This window comes from Heloderma suspectum, chromosome 7, assembly GCF_057233095.1.
Source record: "Heloderma suspectum isolate Gila_16-S chromosome 7, 16-S_ref, whole genome shotgun sequence".
Lineage (NCBI taxonomy): Eukaryota > Metazoa > Chordata > Lepidosauria > Squamata > Helodermatidae > Heloderma > Heloderma suspectum.
This window is the reverse complement of record NC_139464.1, coordinates 112,078,322-112,101,547: the sequence shown is the minus strand read 5'-3', so window position 1 is coordinate 112,101,547 and position 23,226 is coordinate 112,078,322. Positions and strand designations below refer to the sequence as shown.

Sequence of the window (23,226 nt, the reverse complement as noted above, 5' to 3'; positions counted from 1 at the left end):
TTTTTTGAATGAGACCTCCCAGAATCAATGCCAATTCTGTTTGGGGCTGATGGGAGTTGAAGTCCAAAACATCTGGAGGGCACCAGGTTGGGAAAGGCTGGCCTAGCAGATCTAACTTCTCAAGTGGAAGGAATCTGAACAGAGTAACCAGGTGATCTGGGGTTTTCCAAAGCAGCTTGAAGAGTAATGGTTATGTGCAAATCCATAACTTCACTAAACGCAGAGAGGCTTTAATCCTATCCAGATGATTAAACAGGATATACATACAGGCTCTTAGTGTAAAGTCACTTACTGAAGCCAGGACTGTGTCTCCACGGGTTGTACATCAGGATGCCTTTGAAATGGTCCTGAAACTTCACTTATTTCAAAATATTGCTGTGAGATTGCTAGTTGGGACTAGGCGGTAGAATGAGCACTTCATGCATTCCCATTCTGTTTCTAGGGCCAATTCCAGGCGCCTCTTTTAATTTTCAAGGCCCTTCATAGCCTGGGACTAGGGTAGCTGAAGGACTGCCTTCTCCACATGTAATTACCAAGACCTTGAGATCTATGGAGGCCTTTCTCTGAGTTCCTCTGCTAAGTGAGGTGCAGCGGGTGGCTGGGGCGGCTACAAGCAAAAGGGCCTTTTTAGTGGTGGTACCCTGGTTGTAGAATACCCTCCCCAGTAGGGGCATCATTAAAGCGGCCCACCTGGCCACGGGCCCCAGATCTTTTGAGCTGTGCCCCGGACCTTTTATTGCCATTTTTAAACACTTTCCCATTGAATTGCATTGGAAAACAGAAACGGCCATAACGTTTTTAGTTTGTACGATAAATAAAGGAAATTTGGAGTCCTGATAGCCTCTGTGGATCTGATTAAACTTGACCAATTTCAGACACTTAGGTCTAGTGGCTTTTGTGCTAGCCACAGGTAAAATTTACTTTTTTCAAGAAAATCTGTCAAAGTAAAGAGCTATAATTTTTTTGTGCTTCCACATAAGTTCATGGAATTTGGAGACCTCGCAGCCCCTATGGAGATGACTAAGCCTGCCAAACTTCAGACATTTAGGTCCAGTGGCTTTTGTGCTAGCCATGTATAAAGTTTCCTTTTCTCAAAGACTAAAAAAGTAAAAAAAACTGTCACGCCACACAGGGGATTAGAGATCCTAATCAGAAGGTGTTTAAGGTGACGATTAGGAGGTCACTATTCCTAATCTCTGGTGTAGGCTTCTTTTGAGGTGCAAAAAACCTCCCCCCCCCCCTTTACTGCTCTTACATGCCCACTGTTGGGAGCTTGCTTGAAATGAAATTGTGAAGAGCGGGAAGGAAGGAAAGAAAGAGCTCCATGTGAAATACTGGTATTTCACACAGCATCTGATTTTACTGCCCCAAATTGGAACCTTTGGCTTCTGCAGAAGTGTAGTAGCTTCAGTATAGCAAAGGATCCAATCAGCCTCCACAAACTTCTTTCTCTCCCTCTGCTTTAACTTCTCCTAAATAGCTGTAGGACTCAAATTATTCCAAAATGAGGGTTAGGATTATGTGGTGTCATGATACTCAGGAGCTGCTGAGGCTTTTAAATAGGTTCTACAGTTTTTTTAAAAAAAAGCTAGAAAAAGCCCTCAGCCACCTCACCTCATAAAGTGAATTTAAGTACTGCAATCCTTGCAAACCCTGCACAGCCTCCTAATTCCTCTGAAGTACTACCTCTCTGAAAGGAGACAGTTGGCTTAGGGAATTCTCTCTACCCACCCCCCTGCATTTCCAATCACCATTCTTCTTTTCTTCTTCCTTCCCCAATCTTGTTCTTTCTTTTTCTTCTTTATTCCACCCAGAGCATATCTTGGGGAATTCTTAATGAGAATTCTCTTTGGTGGGCAAGAGAAGTTCTGAACTGTATTCGACTTTATATAAACAGACAAGAGGGTTGATTTTTCTCCTTCTCTTCAAGTCTTTGAGAAGAGTGGGTTCACATGGTTGCAGACAAACAAATCTGGGGCTGTTTTGTTTTTCAGTTGCCATTATCCAGCAACAGGAAGGGCTGTAGCTCAGTGGTGGAGCACATGCCTGGCATGCAGGAGGTCCCAGGTTCAATCCCCAGCATCTCCAGGTAGGGCTAGGAAAGAATCCTGCCTGAAACCCTGGAAAGCTGCTGCTGCCAGTCAGTGTTGACAATACTGGGCTAGATGGACCCAGGGCCTGACTCAGTACAAAGCAACTTCCTATGGTCCTATGAACAGAAAGCTTTAATAAAAATAGGAGTTTGGGGCTTGTTTTTAAGTGAAGGGGAGATAAACCCTGGTCATTTATACAAGCCTATGTCTGCCTACTGAGAAGTCCCATTATGTTTAATGAGGCTTACCCTCAGGAAATTGTGCATAGGATTCTAGCACAGGTTACTTTTGCAGGGAGGTTTGCACCCTGATGTTCTGCATGTTTACTCAGAAATAAGTCCTGAGTTGTGAGCATAGTACTGCAGGCTTAATACAGTGCCTACGTAATTCCATCTAATGAATTGACTACCCTTTCAGCTCAGTCCTATGCATGTTTTGTCATTTGTGGGTTGGGGGGGGGGGTTGCATGAACTCTCACTTCAGTGGCGAGGGAAAGGCACTTAGTACATGCTCAGAGCTTCTCCATAACTTAGCCCTAGTTTTGAAAACAGACTCATTGGCTGAATCTTGGTGAAGTCCTGGCACAAATGAAGTTATGGGGAGGAAGATACAACGAGAGCTTGTGCACAGAGAGGAATTGCACAAAACAAGACATCTGTTTTGATGAAGAGTTGCTGGAGGATGGTAGGATGAGGAGGGATGGTTGCATGGAGGGGAATAGAATTGGTAGGGGGAGAATGTACATGCTCAGTGGTGAAAGAAAAAAATTCTGCACATGCTTAGAGCCACTCTCTATTTAAGAACATAACAAGAGCCGTGCTGGATCAGACCAAGGTCCATCTAGTCCAGCATTCTGTTCTCACAGTGGCCAACCAGATGCCCATAGGAAAGCCAAGAGCAGGACATGAGTGCAATAGCACCTTCCCACCCATGTTCCCCTGCTGCTGACACTGGTGAAATGTAAATAAATTCTAGTAATTCTAAATTAGAATGCATGTATATCCTTCAGAAATTTTGCAGGTTTCTTGCCTGGGGGACACCTCTAATGACCTGTACATTTTCATACAAATTTACCCAAAAACTATCGGGGAAGGGGTGAATGGAAGGGAAAGCAAATCACTCCCTCCCCAAACTCCCCTTCCACATGAACTGCTGCACCTATCCTTCTGACACTTTGCTGGTTTCTTACTTAGGGACAACTGTAGGCTGTCTGTAATTTTCAGAACAATGGTCCACAAGGAACATAAGTAGATAAGCATGTCCTCTTTTGGAGACCTCAAAATGTCAAGGCCACCCTTGCACAAAAACCCTTGTGGCTAGCACTCTGAAATTTGGCAGACATGATCTCCTCTGATGGGGCAATGAATCCTGAAATTTTTATCCAATTCTTCCAAGGAATTAAAACGTTATTGGCAGTTCCCTTTAAAAGAATATCAAAATATAAACCCTGCACCTATTTTTCTGACATTGGGCAGGTGTAATCCCCTTCTAGGGGGCTACTATGCTTGAAATTATCATCCAGTTCTGACCAAGAGAAAAAAGTTACAGTTTTTTTTCTAATTTCCCATGGTAGTCAACAGCAAGCATAAAGACTCCTTTTTCCAAACCTTGACTCAGGTTTGGTGCTGAGCTGAAGTGGTCCGACTACAAATTGGCCCAAGCAGAAGTGGGATGTTTTCCAAAATGCTGAACCGGGGTCTGAGTTGAAGTGGGGTGGGGGGTCAGTGCACACTTCGTATGTATGTATGTATGTATGTATGTAATCTATACACACACGCAAGCACGCCACATGCACTCACCACACACATACACACATACACACACACACACACACACACACACATACGTACATATATATATATATATATATATATATATTTTAGAGGTGCGCTTAGACTCAGAGATATAATATATATAAATATACACATTTGTGTTATGGGCCTGTGCCCCGGATCTTTTAAGAACCTAGCCACGCCCCTGCTCCCCAGAGACAAACCTGGCACCTGCGTTAGTGTCATTTCGGTTCTTGGGGAAAACTCCCCCCACCCCAGCCTTTTAATGTGTTTTAGCTTTAAACTGTTTTTATCCTCTGCACATTATGTTTTCATGCTGCATTTATATATTTATTTTGTTTTAAAATTGTTACTGAATTTTAAATGGTTGTATTTCTTGCTGTGAGCCACCCCGAGAACTTTGTTACAGGGTAACCATTAAATAACTGCATATACGTAAATAAACACGCACAATACAGTCAACTTCGATCATACCATCTTCATGTTTGCAGGGCAAAAAAAACACTGCCTATTCCCAATCTCAAATTGATAACCCATGATTTTCTGTTCCAGTTTTCTATTCTTGTAATATCTGAATGTTTCCCATTCAGATGTATGCATCTGCTTCATCCCTTTTAATCAAAATTGTAGCTTTTTATCCTTCCCAACATTTTAGCTTAAAAATTGTCCCATTTCTACTTGTACAAAGACTACTCTATGTGAAAAGACCAAAAAAAAAAAAAGAAGACACAAAGAGAAAGGGTGTATTTCTCCAAGGGCCCTGAATTTAGGCATTGTTAATGGCAAACATGACTATCTTTGTGAAACGGACAATTTAACATTAAGCAGAAAAATCATACAGGGAAATTAAATGGAAATGTCCATCTGCGTCCACAAATTTTGCGTTATAGTGATTCGGGAGTGCAATTACCAGCAAACTGACAGACACTGACCTCTAGCCTTGCCTCTAGGTCTTTGATGTGCTGTTGACTGTTCGTGTGCTCTGACTGCAGCTTTTCAATGGCTCCGCTGCTGTTCGCCTCTTTGGTGATGAGCTGTTGGAGCAAAAGGGAGATTCTTTGTAAGGGAGAAGGCAAGCAGGCCGACAAAGGGGGAACTGGAAAGGCCTTATTAGCTACTTTGTACATCATCTCTATCATGCTGCCAAATCATGTAGCTGTGATGCTGTATTAAAACAACAGTCTCTTTCAACCAAGCATGTATACAGTATTGTCCCCTACCTGCTGCTTTTCTGAATTACTGGGGGGAAGCCCTCCATATAAGTGTGATGGGGGGAGGTAGTACAGGGGGGGAAATATTGCACCTAAAATTAGTTATGGTGTTGAGAGTGACGTGCTACAAAATGAGAGTGCTATAAGCTTTACATGTACCAGGCCCACACAATTTGCAACCCACCAACCTCATTTATGGCAGCCTGCCAAGTGTGCAATAATTGCCCTGTTTCTGCTGCCTGTTCTGGGGCTACTATAACAAAGGAATTGTCAAGCGGAGCCCCTGAAAAGTGGCTGGCTTTCTGGGTCACAAGTTTGGTGGGCCTGATCTGCTTACTGCCTGCTCAACCTGTCGCAAATGTTTCGTAATGTTGTAAACAGACATTACAAAAACACTACAAATACCCAGTACTCTCTCCTCGCAAGGCAACTTGTAAGGCTGCCCTATAATGTGCTATTGTTCAGGGAAGTGGACAGTGCAAAATAGCATTCCCGTATCTTCCAGTATTGCTGAAGAGCCTGTTCTTACTACACTTCTTGTGCGTGGGTATGCATACCCACCTACCAAATACACATGTCTCAACAGATGTGAAGCACATGCTTGTGTTGTTGGGTTTTGCCTTTGTCCTTTTAAAACTGATTACATATGTGCCTGCCCTCAACACGTCCCAATTGTTATTTGAAGCTATATTTCAGGTGTACTGCCTTCAAAAAAATATAAACACATCTGAGTCAACTTGAATGGTTTTATACTTGGGAACGTGAACCCAGGTATGATAAGTAAAGTACGAAATGGCTCAAGTGGCAAGATGTTGATGACATATGGGTACTAGCACATAGGCACCCATCGCATCTGTTATTTCTCAGGTTCACAGTGAACGACACTGACAACCAGGAAGACCTCCCCCTTCGGCTCAGACCAAGACCAAAAAGATAATGGCCCAATTCACACATCATGGCTACCCAGGATTTAAACAAACCCTGGGTAGCCAGGAACAAGTGGGAGCAAGCAATTGCGCAGGCACCTGCCTGCCCACTCCCAATGAGTAAAACATCACAGGAATGCTCCATCTCTGGGTTATCATGGTGTCTAAACTCGGAATTAGAGGTTGTTGTTGTAGAACAACACTTGTAACCCAAGAACAAACCATGGGTTACAAGTCTGGGTGGTTCTTCCCTCCAGTTCTGAGTTCGGACATCACAATAAACAACCCAGGGATGGAGCATTCTTGGGTTGTTTAACTCAGCAGGAGTGAGTGGAAAGGAGCCTGCATGCTTGCTAGCACTCACTCCTTCATTAACAATCGTGGGTTGTTTTCCATGTGTGACTCAGGTCATGGTATATTCGGGAGACGCAACAGCACTATCAAACACCTTTTACCACTCATCAGGGTTTTCATCTTTCTTTGCCTTTCTGAATTCTTTAAAGACAGAGCAGGATATATTTGCAGGAAATAAATACATAAATTGGCTTAACACCACTGGCATTATTAGGTGTTCTTGGCTCATATTGTGAGGTAAGAAGGTGGTAACTCCATTCCCTGTTCCCCAACTGAGAAAAGCTGAACAACATAAGTATCCATTCGTAAAAAGTGGAAAAGGTTTAACTGCTTTGATTATGTATGCAAAAGTACATCACACAACAGAAGATCACAACTGGAATGGTCCAGGTCAAATTGTAACATTTGGGAAGTCAACCCTTTGTAGGTGCAAAATTGTTTGGGAGAAAAAGCATGGTTAAAATTCTGGCCTATTATTGGTGAAAATATGATATAAACAAATTCATGAGTAGGGTTAACCGCACAGGAAGTGCTAGACATGATATAAAATTCAGGAGGAACTGCACACTCGCTGGCTATCTTGATTTTATTATACAATTCACCAGATATTAAATCTTTTCTGCAAAAGCTTTCCTCTTATGTTTGCCTAATAAATCCAGACAGAGCCTTTACTGCAGGCACTCAGCTGGTTGTGTTTGGCTTAGTTTACAATGTTTTGTTTAGCAGGCTTTTGAGGTAAGGGTGAGGCCAAATTAAGATTTTATTACAAAAATGTAAAAGAAAATGAATAGTGAAATGCCCTGCCTAAGCTGTGGGGAGATAATTAGCACAGGTTTTTATGTTGTTCAGCATTTCACCACTGACTCATTACTGTTAGGTGGGTATGTTTATTTGGTGTTTTTTTTTACATAAAATATGGCCTTACATTTTTATTGTGCATGCGTCACTGGACCTACTGGGATTTGTCCTACAGTGAATTTCAGTGCTGTTTCATTAAGAATTAAATGAACACGGTCAGAAAACCAAGGTGATATAGCATTTTAAAGGGAATTTACTGACATGTTGTTATTTATTATTTTTATTTATTATTACATTTATATCCTGCCTTTTTTCCTCTTGCAAGGAACCCAAGGTGGCTTACATACTCCTCCTCCTCTCCATTTGATCCTCACAACAAGCCTGTGAGGTAGGTTGGGGTGAGAGTCAGTGACTGGCCCAAAATCACCCAGTGAGCTTCATGCTGGTGTGGGGACTAGAACCCGGATCTCCCGAGTCCCCATTCAACACTCTAACCACTATACCACACTGGCTATTCCACATTTTTACAGTTGAAGTAAAAAGGCCAAATGGCAGAGTACATATGTCATGGTACCTCTGTATTTTGTACTCTGGAATTTGGACCCGAGTGCAAAATATAGGGTGTGATGGTGTGGGGGAGGTTACTTACTAATAGAAACTACGAACTCTTAGGGTGCAATCCCATGCATGTTTAGATAGAGAAAAGGCCTACAACTCCCAGCGTTCCCCAGCCAGCCATGCATATGATTGCACCGTTAAAGACCAAAACTACACAGCCCAGAAAGGGTCACGGTGCACTTTATGGCTTGCCTCCACCCTCCCACCCCCACATACAGAAAACAAAAACATTCCTGCTTGGGACACTCCACAGATATCAATCAAAAGTCAAAAAGTAAAAACCCATCCTGCCCCCTAGGCAGTGATGGAAACTTGAGTGACATTTTAAGAGGCACAAAGCAATGCAGGAATGCGAAACTTCCTTGCCCTACAGCAAGAGCTCGTTTATTTATTTATTTATTTATTTATTTTTCTTTGAACTGAATGGTTGGCTTGCACATGCACGCTCATGAAGGCAGCATCAAGCGGTGATGTCTGTATGAATATGCCATCACAGATCTCATGCCACAAAGAGAGGTCTCGCATTGGCTCAAATGCAAAGCTTTTCAATGGAGTCTGTTCCCACATTTGTCTGTCAGTCATCAAGTGTAGAGTGGTAAACATGAGTGAGTGAACCAGCCCAGAGAGAATCATATTTTACTTGCATTGGTTACAGGTACCTTATAAATAAAGAAATATGCTTAATTAATTGCGATGAATCATACTCTTCTCCTGCTCTGCGGGCTGGCAACAGTGAGTACAGAACCAAGGCAGTGAATAAAAGTCCATATTAAACAACGTGAAGCTGTGAATAGCACTTCTCGTTGGATGAAGTTTCCGTTTTTAACAAATCAGCTTGCAAAGCAGTTTTAGCCTTCTTTCAGGACTGAGCTGAAACATCCAATGTTTTTTGCAAATGTTTTTCACAGTGTAAAAAAATGCGTACTCCTTCTGGAGACTTTTCAGCACTCCTTGTGAAAATTTTCACTTCATCCTTTCAATGATCATCGCATGCCCACACTCTCGCTCAGTGATGATGATACGGCATACATAACCAAACCTGATTGGTTGGGGCTTTGTTTTATGTATGGACATCATCGTACCAGGTATACTGCCATGGTTTCATCCCATTCACTATCCCCTGGTTGGCTGTGATACTCATGTGACTAAGGAACAGGAAAGAAAAGCAGCGGGGCGGGGGGAATGGCAATAAACCAACAGCAACCAAGGAAAACAGCAGGGCAGTGTCCAATTCGACACCACCACTAATGTGAATTATGTTGCACTAGCATAAGTGACCTCTAGCGCAACTCCAGTAGTATTTGCTGGGGCGATGGGTTTCAAAAGAAAACTCACCACTCCAGCAAATGCTACCGGGGTTGCGCGAGAGGGGACTTATGCTAGCACAATGTAATTTACATTAGTGGCGGTGTCGAATTGGACACTGCCCACTGTCACTGAACAGGATCGTTCAAAGGGGGAATATTCACACAATCCAAGTATTTAGGAGAGAATTTCCTATACTGCCAGATCAGTTCTGACCCAAAGCACGCAATCACAAATAGAATCAAAATTCTTACAAAATATGTTCACTTCATCCTCTGATGCTATAAGTATGTAAGTCCAATATGTGTTAAATACTGCTGTTCGTTAACACCATGGCCCCATCTATATGGCACTGCTTTGACCCCCCACCCCGCTGCAACTGTGCAGCAATGCGGCTTCGAATCACCATGCCCTGCGATGCACTCACAATGTACTGCACACTTCCCTAAGAGACTCCCCGTGCCCTCTTTTTTTGCCGTTATACTGAAATGCACAGCTGTGCAGTCCCATGAGTGTGGGGGTGCGACACTTCAGTGGCTGTTTTATATTCCAGGGGCTCTGCTGTGTCTTTCTGACCCTGTTTTAGGTAAAAAGTGGGTGTTTTGTGCTCCTTCATTTCCGCACCATCAGCTTGTCAGTTCCCCAGCCTGAGACTCTCGCGATGGTTCGCACTCACAAGCGTGAGCGCTACGTGCCTAGCCCTCACTCCAAAATGGTGCCCAGAGCAATGTTGTTCCTTCCCCCAAGTCCCCCCCCCCAGCCCTTCGGCACTGAGTCCAAAAGCAACCGTTGTGAAGATATGAAGCTGCAAAAATGTGCGAAAGTGTGATTAAATAAATGAAAACGCCTCTCTGTGCCTCTGTAACTGCGCAGCTGCGAAGGGATGGGGAAGTAAAGGGGCACCACAGAGTGACGCAGGCACTATGCACACCTACAACACGCCCACTGTAAGATGCGAAGTCAGTTCGGGGAAGGAACAGACAACCCACAACCGCGGGGGAACCTGCAGCAAACCCCCAAAATTGCAGTAAGATGACTCCTTGGAACTAGTCCGCTTTTTCTGGGCAAAAACCACGGATGGCTGCAAAGTTGCGACTGCGTCATCTATCATGAAGGATCTTGACTCGCACCGCCCCGGAGTAAAAGCCCGGTGTAGATGGGGCCAGAGTGTGTTGTTTTTAATGCTTCTTATCCCCCAAATACAACTGAGGTTTGTTTTCTGCATCCATAATCATTGTCACCATGGGATAAAACAGTAAATTACCATCAAGAGAAGTTTGAGGTGATGTGGAAAAACTTTCATTTTCATCACATTAATTCCACACTCACAATCTTGATTTTAAAAGAATTGGTTATATGTTACTTGCCTCTAGACATTAATAACCACTTTCTTAATTAAGCTATTAAGATGGTTAAGCCCAAGGGGAAACCTAGGACAACAAACTCCACAGATTTTTGTATAATGTCTCAATAGAGCAATATATTTACAGACTTTAATTTGGAGATTCTGGATTGCTCCAGAGATAGTTAATTGTACAGCTCATCAACAGCTGATATCTAGCATAAATCAAAAGGAAAATGGAATTCCTTCTTGGGGGTGGGAATTCCTACTTCTCTAGGTGGAAGACTAACCAGTATTCATGGTAAAGAAGGGGACATAGTTGGGAGACCTAATTCATCTTATTAATAACATCCCAGGCCACCAAGTGAAAACCATAGCATGAATCCCCAGGAAACATCAATTCCACCTTGATGTTGGGCTAGAATGTTTCTTGGACAGAAAGTCTGTCTCTAGGGTAGGCAACCCATTGCCCTCCAGATGTTGTGGACTATAACTACCATAACCCCTGACCATTGGCCATGCTGGCTAGGGTTGATGGGAATTGTAGTCCAAAACATATGGAGGGTACCAGTTGCCTACCCCTGATCTATCTCATCTGGCAACTCTTCATTGTTTTTCGATCTGTCTCCTAACGTTGATTATGCTGGCTAGCAAAATTTTCTAAAGAGAAGTCTTCCATGTGGTTACTTAGGTTAGTATTTCCCCAGAAGGCTCCTTTTAATCTCCATTTTTCCTTTGGCCCAAATTAGCCTTTGAGTCAAGGTGGAGGGAGGGCAGATAGAGAAGGACTGCTTAATGATCATTTTCCAGATAAAAATCTCTCTCCACAAGCTGCTTTTTCAGCTGTGGGGAAGAATATTGTCCTCCTCCTGGGGTGAAAAAAGCAGCTAAAAATAACCAGAGGGGAAGACACGTTTTAAAAAAGCAAAGATACCCACGTTGGTCCATGAAAAGTTGGTCCATGAGTAAAAAATCCAACATCAAGGGGGGAAATCCAAAATCTAGAGCTAGGCTAATACCTTTAGTAGGACCAACCAAAATGCCACAGAAGACTATGCAAGCTTTAGAGTTCCCCAGAACTCTTCATCAGGCTAGGTGATATAAGAGGTAGGGGATGAGGGAAGAAACGAAAAAGCTCAAAAATTAGCCAGATCCTGTGGCTGTGAGGTCTGCAGTACTGGCTCAGTTCCAAAACAGTAATTATAGAAGAATGAACCACTGGTGGGTGTTGCAGGTATCAGATAACATCTAGAAGCAATGGCTAACAGCCATTTCTGGAAACATCAAGGCTGGCTGTATAATTCACATTTGCCTCTTGCCCTGGCCAAAGCACACAAGTCCCTGCCCTTTCTCTGCCTCCAGAGGCTGGTTTTGGCTTTTTAAAAGTGGAGAGAGAAAAGTCAGAACTCTGTGTAACATAGTTTGAGTTTCAAATGTGTTGGGAATCTCTGTAATAGCACCAGACATAATAGTACCTGCATAGTTTATGCTGACTTCAGGGTGCTGCCCTCTTTCTTTCGAACAATTCATTTTGAGCCTTCAGTTTGGATCCCTCCCTTCTGGGGGCTCATATTATGCTCAGCCATGACTATAATCAATGGGAGCAAAGCAAAGATTTGAATTCTTCCCCGTTTTTGAATGCTTAGTCACTTCCCTCTTGGTAGCATTGAATCGCTCAAAGGGTTTCTGCCATGTTTAGAACCTTTGACAGATGTCACTGATATTATAATGTCATGATTCTTCATGTTTCTGAATTGTCCCTTTCAGTAGTAGCAACTGAAAGCCAGCAAGCTATATGTAAATGAAGTTCCTGTATTTAATTGCTTTAAAGACCTTGAACGTCACTGCATACAGATGATTGGACAATTAACCCATGAGAAATAGCACAACGCCAAGCCAAAATAAATTCAGGTACAACAATAAATCTATGGGCTTTATTAAAATGTTAAGAATGCTTGATTGTGTTATCTAAATACAATATATAAATATTTGCACTAATTAGTTTTTAAAATGCCATTCATATTTGAGTTATTCTGCAGTAATTGTACTTTACAATATGTCCTTGCAAAGAAGAATATCATCTTAATGTGTGGAATATTTTTTTCTAGATCCATTCACTCGTTCGTATTTCAGACAAATTGAGGAATAATGATGCAGGCTTGACTATGCATTTAAATGGAATAATTTGCAGTAATGCTATAAAATGCGGATGGGATGGAATTCAAAGGCTGCTTTCAAAAACAATTGCTTCTTTTTAAAAATTAACCCCCCCCCCCCAATAAATGCAGCAACTGGATAGATGGATCAAGAAATTGACAATCAGATATAGTTTATCACCTCTAGGTCACTATTGCAATCCGGTCTTGTAAAGCCAGGTTTGATGGTACATTAAGTCTAGGAGTACCCAAGATATTGTACAAGGAGTACAATAAAATATTTGATATAATGCTTCACTGTGGCTGCAGTCCTAAACACACTTATTAAGGAGTGAGGCACACTGAACACAGTGGGACTTGCTTCCAAGTAAACTTGCATAACGATGCAGCTGCATGAGATTTTGACGGTATTTGCTCACATGATGCAAGTCTGGACTGCACTGTTGTTTCAGGGCTTCAGGAAATGGAGCTCAGTAGTTTTTGCCAGGTCCAGAAGCACAGCACATAGGGTTGTGCCCAGGCTTAGTCATACTTAGAGTAGACCAGTTTTAATCGATGGGACTTAAGTGAATCATAACTAAGGGCATCTCTACACTAGCCTAAAATCCCGCATTTAAAACGGGGCTTTCTGCTTCTGTTTTAAATACAGGATCACAACTGACTTCCTTTACATGTGCTTCCTTCCCCCAACTTTCCCCCCTCCTTTCCCCCGTTATCTGAGTCTTCCATGTGTTTCATTATACAACCTCTAGATGGTGCTGTGGGACTTAACCCGCTCCGCTTATTGCGGGTTTTCCTCTTTTCACGAGGGAATAAAAGAGGAACTCAAGTGCTGTAATTTGATAGCTCACTATCTCCGATCTTTTAAAAAATGGAATAAAGGTCATTTAGTGTGGGAGACGCCCTGGAGATTCAGGACATCATCTAAAGGGCCTGCAAAGTTCCGTGAGTAACCGATCCCAATAGCAGGATAAAAGCTCTGTGTGAAGAAGCCCTAACTCAAGTCCCATTGATTTCAACTCATCTACTCTAAGTATAGCTAAATCTAGATACAAGCCACAACCTATATATTTGTCTTTTAAAAGTTTGAGAGGGGAAAAAACCCAGCCTTGCCACTTGCTTTTCTAGTGACTAGCCTAAAAGGCAACAAAGCAAAAAACAAAGATAATGCCAAAACAGAGTAGGTAATATTTGTCCTGCTTGGGTAGCAGCTCTAGTATCAACAGTGTATTTTTTTCTGCTTGGGAGGCAGCTCTGGTATTAACAATATTGTTCCCAAGTTTAGTAATTTAGAAGCAAAAATGATGTGGTAGGGTGAGAGGACAGAGGGAGAAAAGGGTCAGTCCTGGGCAGGAATCCTCTTTTAATCTTTGGACATTATTCAACATTACTGATATAGGAATGTATGGTGGCCACTCCCTATTCCACAGGCTTTGTGTTTGTTTATTACCTGCATTAAATATATAATATCTAGTTTATGGTCCTAATGAGCCTTCAAAGTAGCTCACAGTAAATGGGTTAACACATATTATTAGATTAAAAATACATAAACCAATCTCATTAAAACATAATTAAAAAAACCAAAGCATCCAATAAGTTACATAATAAAAATCAGCTGCAGTACTCTTCAACCATGTTATGCCTTAAAGGCTGCCCTGAATTAAAAAAAGAAGCCTTCATTGCTTTGCAAACAAAAAACCAAAAACCAGGAGAGAGCTGTCCAGGCAGATCTCCCTGGGGACAACATTCTATCACAAGGATGGTGCTATGACTGAGAAGGTGCATCTCCTTGAAGGCCCAAAATCTGGATTCTGAAGGCAAGGAAACGTGGAGCAGAGACTTTCTTAAAGGCTGGGGGTCTCCAATGTAGTGCCCATGGGCACCAATATGCCTGCAGATGTCTCTCTTGGTGCCCACCAGCTCCCTGCCCGTCATGATTTTTATTTTCTTTAAGATTTTAAAAATTGAAACTTTTTTTAAAAAACTGGAAGGCTGGTATGCTGCAAAGCAAAGTGCTGCCGTCCAGCACCATCATTATTTGGGTGCAAAAGAGTGATGTAATATTTTGGAACTCAGACCCCACCTCTGCCTTGTACTTAGGTTCTTGGCCGAGTTACTGTTCTTTTCGTCTCACCAGTTCGCCTTCTGCGAAATGAGCATTTTGTGATCGGCCATGCCCACTGTGGCAGCCATTTTGTGAGAGCATCCATAACACTCTCTCAACATTACAAATGTGACCACCGCCCCCAAAATGTTGGAGACCCCTGCCTTCAGATGAGCACACAAGGAAATCCATATGAGAGCCAGTTCTCCTTAAGCTCCCCCAGGCCAAAACACTTAGGACTTTAAAGGTCAAAAAGAGCACTTATTCATCTACCATCTCATCAGTGGAATTCCCCCTACCCTGTTACCACCTCCCAGAAAAAGAGGAAGGGGGGTAGATGGTGGCAGGTGATGGTGAATTTTGGATGCAAATTAATTATCCTATTCCCTTCAGGAACTAGGTATCTCACACTGAGCGACAAACACAGCAGCAAACAGAAGAGCAGGTTGGACAGGACATTATAACCAACCTAACTTTTCTAAATGCCCTTGAAGAGTCAAGCAGTGAAACGTGGCACATTTAATCACAGTGAAGGATGATACCGAGCTAAGAGTTGGGCAGGGAGCTTAGTTGAACTTCCACAAGCAGACTGAGTTAAACACTATGCAGTATAAAAATGGTTTATAGTCAAGGCAGCTGACTCTCCTTCTGGAGAAAGATCATCACATGCTGAAATCAAAAATAGTTAGAGCCCCTAACAGGTTTGAATTCACTGTCTTCACAAAACGTTTCTTACTTTCTTTTATCAGTAGATTTACGTATGTTGTTAAATACGCATATACATAATGGGAAATTGTGCCGAGTGTGACCTTGCTTAGGTTTAGAAACTTGAGAAATCAAGATACAGATTGAATGGCAGTTGATAGGCCTCTCCAGGCATTATTATCTCTACATGAGGGGAGTTGGGGAGCTGGGACAAGTATGCTAGTTCTGCCCATGCTGTCACATCACCGTGCCTGTCTCCCTCCATGTGCTGGTAAGGAAAACTTCTGCAGCAGGGAACTTTCTGTACTGATGGGACACTCACTGCCCGCACAATTTAGAATCCTGGGGTTCCAGTGTTCTAAATCATGTCGAGATCCTCCAAAAGCCCAGGAGCCCCCTCGGCAGAGGTTCAGCTTCTCAGCCCATGAAAGGTGATGAAGCCAATGTGACAGACCCAATCTTTCCCTCCTTTCTTGAAATGTCTCTGAACAAAGGACATGAGCAGGCACCAAAATCGACATTACTACACATCCAAAGCTGGCTCTCCCCCTTCACCCACATGGCTTAGCTTTATGATACATGGGTACATGCAGCAGTCACTTGGAGGGCGCATGATCAGGTAATCCCAGGCACTCCTTGGTCAGTCTGAATTTCCAGGGCATCTCTACACCAGCCTAAAATCCTGCATTTAAAATGGCGCTTTCTGCTTCCGTTTTAAATGCAGGATCACGGCGATTCCCTTTTTCACCTGCTTCCTTTTCTCCCTCTCCTTTCCCCCTCCTTCTCCCCGTATCTGAATCTTCCATTATCTTTCATTGATCTCGCTCCTCTTCTTGCTGCTTTTCCTCTTTTCATGGGGAGAACTCAAGCGGAACACAACGAGGTAATTTGATAGCTCATTATCTGCGATCTATTTAAAATGGAACAAAGGGCATTTAGTGCAGGAGAGACCTTGAACGATCATGGCATCATGTAAAGAGCCCGGAAACTTCCATGATTGAGCTATCTCAATCGCAGGATAAACGCTCTGTGTGAAGAAAGCCCCAGTCTCTCTCTCTGGGTGTTCCCACCTTCCAGAGAAATACCTTTGTGAAATCTTCCTTTGACTTTGAGCAGCTGGCAAACAGTCAAGATTAAATCACACTGTGAAGTCACAAATGTCCCCCACCTGTAAGCCATTGTGTTGAGCTATTCTTAGGATTTTAAGTTCAAGAGAATAAAGTCTTAGCTAATTCTGTGTTTTGTTTTATTTTAAAAGCATTTAAAATACCATTTTTAAATGCTTTTAAAATAAAAACCATTTTTAGTCTACCATTTCTGAATTTCTCCCATCTTGGTCTTGCGTAAGTATAAGCAAATGGAAACTGATGTTGATATACTTCTTTAGTGTAGCCTCAAGTTCATTGTACCCAGCCTGCCTAGACCACTAGATACATTTTACCACAGTTTTAAGGAGTTTAAAGGAAGCTCTGGAAAAGCGCCCCATCGTTCTCCATAAATGTAAGACTTAAGACGGGATTCTCATGTGTGCAAGCTGAGTTATTAGTTATCAGGTGAATGGTGGCAGTCTACCTCTGGAAGATACACCAAAAGGTGTCTTGCAACCTGTCCTACCTCACATGGTTGGAGGTGAAGACACCTGGGGCTCATCTACACCAGGCTTTTACTCCAGTTCTGCTCCTCCCCCAAGTCGATCATGTCAGATGACGCACACCTCTCCCCTTAGCTAACGCGGCGTTTCTTGCCCTAAATTGGGGTGTTTTTTAAAACTCTCTTTGTGGTGGGTTTTCCAGTCACAGCGGCTTCAGTGCAGTTTGGGATTGCAGGTGCCCTCAGCTGGCTTCAGCACAGGCTGGTGAAAGCGGTGCTGATTTGCGGAAGGGAAGAGCTGCATGTGGGGAGGGGGCTTATGCCTACCCGGAATGAACTCATTGCCTTGGGGATGGGAGTCAGCCTGCCACTTTGAAAGGAGACTGTTTTGACCCTGCGCTCAATCGCTGCCTGTCCCTTGAAATATTCGCTGTGCATGAGTGGGGAGCTGCTTTTAAAGGATGCTGTTTCGCCCTGCAGCCTGTCCCTTTAAATATTTTATGAGTGGGGAGGGGAGCATAACAAGGTTGTTATGTATGGAAGTGCCAAGGTATGCGGAGCCTTACTGATATTAAAAGCTTCACTGAGTGGGGGGGGGGGAGTGAGGAGAGCAAGCCTCCTCACTGTCAGGAGTGCCTCTGAGCATAGGCAGTGGCACAGTAGCTCAGATTCCAAAGAGGAACCGCAAAACATGGGGGAGGAACTTTCCCAGACTCTTCCAGACAGGGAGAGACAGACTCCTCTGGTTTCAATAGTCCAGCTGGATGGAGAGAGCCTCTCTTCACACACCCCTGTGAGAGATAGTGAACAGGGAGAGGTGGGGCTTGGACAGCCTGAATTCTTGGATGCCAGGCGCAGATCCAGGGCCAAGAGAGAGATGGCAGGGGCGGAGCTTAGACAGTCTGCCCGATTGGCTTGGCTTAAACAGAACCGCCTCAAAACCCATTTCCATGTAGATTGGCTACTGCTTGTCATAGCCAATGATGGAGCAGGCAGAGCCAAGAAGCTTGTCTCCTGCTTTCCCTCTCATGTAATGGTAATCCATGTGGGAGAGAATGCTCACACAGGGCTTCTGTTGTTGCCACTGCTGTAAAAAAGGGATAGACAGTCTGGTGGCAACTTGAGGACTAGCAACATAATTGTGACATAAACATTTGGAGGTGTAGAGCATACTTCTCAGGGCTGACAGTATTGCTGATCAGCACTTCAAAAAATCATTCTGAAATCTAGCAAGAATATCTCATGGAAATTTTGGTATCATCAATGGAACACTGTTCATAACATCATCAAATAATGATGGCCCTGAACATGGGAATCAGCAACTGAAGGTGCTTAGAGGGATTATAGGACTAATACAGAATGACAACTCTCTTGATAGGTGCTTTATGACTGCATTAAATGTGTCCTGTTTATGATTGCATTAAATGTGTCCTGCTTAGGTGATAAATTTGAAAATCTATATTATACTGGCATCAACACTGCAAGAATCAAATATCACAAAATATCTGGGAGATTTCTCTGGGAAATCTCAGGTTAGAAAGAACGAATGCAATGTTGCAAAGCTGAAAAATGTAATCCTTGCATATGGAAACCTATTTGTTGCTGACAAAAGGCGTAATGCCTGAACAAGCAACCAATGCCGCTTGAAATTATGATATAACTTGAAACTGTTTGAAAATATCATCAATGATTGCTTAAATGAACGCAAAGTCTACACATGGGTTTTACAAACCAGCAGATGTTTTCAAGGCAATACCTATGGGTGATAAGGTCAACCACCTAAGAGAGGAAAGAGGCCTTTGGCAAAGATTTATTGTTGCAGCAAGAACTCCTCCAGAATTTCACCTGAAATAATGCATGGGGAAGTATGAATCTGGGATCATTTTAAATCTTATTTGCATCAGATGGATCACCCTTGTTATCACACAACAAAGCTAAGGTGTTTCATATCTTAGAAGCCATGGGCAGACATGCCACAAATGATAGTTATTATGATAATGACATGGGAAAGCAATCCAACAGCAATAAACAAACATTGAAAGTGGAAACCATTGACACCATGGTCACAGTGCACCCTTCCTGAAATCATCCAACATGTTAACCAGCAATAACTTTGCATTTGTCCCCAAACACATTCAAATGGCAGAAATGTACGGTGAGCTTAGACGGGTGTTACATTGGTATGCTGAACATTCTATAAATGAAAAGATGCAAATTAAAGGAATTGGAGGAAAAGAAACATACTACCACATTTTGGATAAAAGTTTAATTCCTCACATTTCTTGAAATGATTGCTTGCTCATATTAACAACAAAGAACTGGCAGACTAGCTAGCTGGCAAAGCCCTGCAAGGAACTGAGGGCTTTTCTACACAGAGGCTTTTTATCCCACAAGTTTACCAGGGCTTCTGCTTCTCTATCTTTGTGGGATTAAGACTGCCCCTTTTCATGCAGTTCTGCTTTATTCCGCCAGGGAGTTCCTTTATCTGCAAGCTCTATATGTTTCATTATACAGCCACTAGATGGCGATGTGTTATAGCGCCACTTCTTTTCATGGAGAAATTCAACTCGGGTTATTTAAATAGCTCATGACCCATGATCTTTAAAAAAGGGATAAAGGGCAGAAAGCATGGGAGAGACCCTGGAGCTTGACAACATCATGTAAAGGACCCACAAACTTCCATGAGTAACCGCTCTTGATTGCCGGATAAAAGCCCCGTGTGGAGAAGCCTTCAGTCATGTATCTATCTGAAGAAATTCATGATAACAGGCACAACTATTAGAGGGAATGCTGTTGTTCTGTGCTTTGTCCAAACAGATGGCCATGAAAAAGCCGAGACCATCTTGCAAACATGGTTGAAATGGATGCTGAGGTTGTCCTTCAGTCCCCAGATACAGATTTACTACTGCTGATCATCCATTATATCCAAATTTTTTATACAATGGAAGTGAATGAACATTTTGGATATTGTACTTTTTTGATATGTTGCATTGTTGTGCCGCTATTCCACTGCATCTCTTGTGCAAACTTTTCTGGACACCATGCTGGATTTCAAGTACAAACTAATATGATCAAAATTGGTGACAAATGTTCCATTTAAACAGCTGGGCAGGGACTGGGCCCAGATCAAGTGCAGAGCTTGTTAGTAACATGAAAAGAGCCTCCATTGGTGTAGAATGTCAAGAGTACTAAATACTATGTGACTAACTCCATATTTGATATTCACGATAGGAATTAATTCGATGCTTATTCCCAATGAGTTGCCTGAATTCAAATAAAGCTGCTCGATGTCAGGCCCCTTAGATATGTGTGTGTTAAAAATAGCTACTATGCTAATATACATCCGTCTGTTGCTTCAGAATAAAATTCAGCTTTGCCTGCAGTTCTGAGCCATCTAGAGTTTGGGAAGCAGGAAATCCACTCAAGATATTTTACTTTAGAAAATGTCTTTTCACAATCTGAAATTAAGATCAAATCTGTCTCTCAAAGATGCCTTGAAAGAGAATCCATGGGGCACAAACACAAAATCTAGCATAAAAAGGCAAAGTTAAGTCAAGGAGGATTCTTTAAGTGCTGCTTCTCCTTTTACTGTCTAATGACATAAGAGTTGTTCTTACATATTTTTAGGCTGGAATTCTGTATCTACTTACCTGGGAATAAGACCCATTGAACTTAATGGGACTGACTGAGTCCTATTAAGTAGATACGTATAAATTGCTCTGTGTCTAAAAATATAACATGGGTTGAAGGAACACATATAACTCGTTTTGAGAAAGATGCAGATTCCACCAAACAGCACTGTCTTTTCTCCAAGTACTCAATTGTATTTAGGTTATTTTCATATTATCGTACTGATGATTACAAGGCTTTCAATGTACATAATACTTCACAAAGTGACCTACAGTGCTGTCCTATACATCTCTTCACACAAGTAAGCCCCATTGAGTTCAATGGGACACTTTAAGGTAAGTGTGTATAACATTGCTGCACTAAGGACATGTCCCTGCCCTGAGGCGCTTACAATCTAAATTCCAACAATGGGGAAAGCAACAGAGAAAGGAGGGAGGGAAAAATAAGCAATGGTAATGACTCAGGCCCAATCTACAGGGCCGATTTAGTGTGGAGTGAGAGCACATCAGGGTCGTTCATGACAGATGATGCTGTCGCCAATCTGCAGCAACCCCACAGCTTCCCTCTAGAAACCGTGTATTTTCACAAAGTCATTTCACTGTGTTGTTTTTCTTAAATGCAGCTCCCATGCGGTTCCGCTGCAGTGTGCCCCATCCCCCTGTATTAAATCCTGGACATGTCTAGGGTGTTTCTGTGACCTGGCTGTAACCGGGCAGTGATGGTCAAAGGGTGGGGCTGCCCCTTCCTCCCCCCTTCCCTCTTTTTCCCCATTTGCAGTAGGTCGCTTTTGGACACAGGCTTCCTTTCTGTACTACTTTGCAGCAGCGCTGCTTTATCCATTCACAATATCGTAGTAGAGCTGCTTTCCCATTCACAATATCAAAGTAGTGCTCTTTTCCCATTCACAATAGCACAGTAGCACTGTTTTCCCATCACAGTCTATAGCCTGTTTTAACCATTCACAATATGACAGTAGCACTGTTTTAACCATTCACAGTAGCACTGTTTTCCCATTCACAATAGCGCAGTAGCGCTGTTTCCCCATTCACAATTTATAACTATTTTAATCATTCACAGTATCACAGTTCCGCAGTTTTAACCATTCACAGTAGCACAGTAGCATTGTTTTCCCATTCACAACAGTGCAGTAGCCTGCTTTACCCATTCACAATCTGTAGCTTTGCTGTTTTCACTATTCACAATATCGCAGTAGCGCTCTTTTAACCTTTCACAATATCCCAATGGTGGATGAGAGGGGAGAGGTCTGGGGTAAACTACAGGGGCTTAATTCAGTGCTTCCATTAAACTTCCTTGAGCAGGGGAGCATGGACATAGGTGGGGAACAAGCCTCTCTCATTGGCTGAGCAGCACCTACATGGTTGATGACGTTCAGTTCTACTTGCTAGACTCCACCCACCCAACCCTGAAGTATGGCAATCTCAAGTGCCATGTGATCTGTGAAAGTGGGTTTTTAGGTAGCACATGTTCCATTTTTCTTGCTTCATGTGCGGCTGATGGACCAAAGCAATTTCATGAAAATCTGGATAGAAACACAAAACGCTTCAGAAACTGTCGCCGTGTAGATTCACCCCCAGTCTGAACAGATCAACCTTCCCCAACCTGGTGTCCTCCAGATGTTTTGAATTACAATTCACATTATCTCTGACCATTGGGTCATGCCAGCTGGGGCTGATACTGGGGCTGAGTTGTGGTACAAACCATCTGGAAGGCAGATTAACTATTGGACTCTAGCCTGGTTTACACATACAGCAGTAAGTGGGTTGCAAGAATAAGTTTCCTCTGTGCTTCTGTGTGTAAACAATTCAAATAACCCTGCAAGTTGATGCGGGGATCTTCTCTCTTTGATATGCTAGCTTTTCATTTACAGGGATTTTTTTAATGTACCACAGCATTCAAAAACAGCATCTGCACCAGCAGGCTGGAAGCTACAGTTCTTTCTACCACGTCATGATGTCTAGATTATGTAGATCAGGTCTTAGAATGGGGAGCCAGTGTTAAAATCCTCACTCAGCCAAGTAACATACTGAGTGATCTAAGGTCGGTCACTATTTCTTAGCCAAATCAACCTCCTAGAGTTTGGGAGAGTATAATGTGGGATAATCCCAGGCATAACACCAGAAGTTGTTTGGAGGAAGGACAAGGATACAAGCATGGGGAAAATAAATGAATACACACAACCAAAAACTAATATGATAAATACACCTAGGCAAAAGGAGAAGGGGACGGCAGAGGATGAGATGGCTAGATAGCATCACCGATGCAATGAATATGAACTTGAGCACACTCCGGGAGAGAGCGCAGGACAGGAAGGCCTGGCGTGCTATGGTCCATGGGGTCACGAAGAGTTGGACATGACTGAACGACTGAACAACAATAACAACAACTCATAATTAAACATTATTTCAGTTGAGGAGGAGGATTAAGGGGTTAACAGAAGAGGGAGGAGAGTGTGACAGGACCAGGCACAAAGGGTGGTAAGGGAGAACAGACACATTTTCAGACAAAGGAGTGACTTTCAGTAGCATCCTTTCTATTAAAAGCAAAATCCCAATTGGGCAGAAAATTATAAATTTTCTGTTG

At 42.7% G+C, this 23,226-nt stretch overlaps 1 protein-coding gene across 1 annotated transcript in view; it reads right to left on the bottom strand.

The window, feature by feature from the left end:
* Positions 1-23,226, bottom strand: part of LMNTD1 (lamin tail domain containing 1) — a 236,183-nt gene that overhangs the window by 138,760 nt on the left and 74,197 nt on the right. The window contains exon 4 of the mRNA XM_084811911.1: positions 4,819-4,920. Coding sequence (XP_084668037.1) covers positions 4,819-4,920 — 102 coding nt within the window. The remainder of the gene's footprint in view (positions 1-4,818; positions 4,921-23,226) is intronic.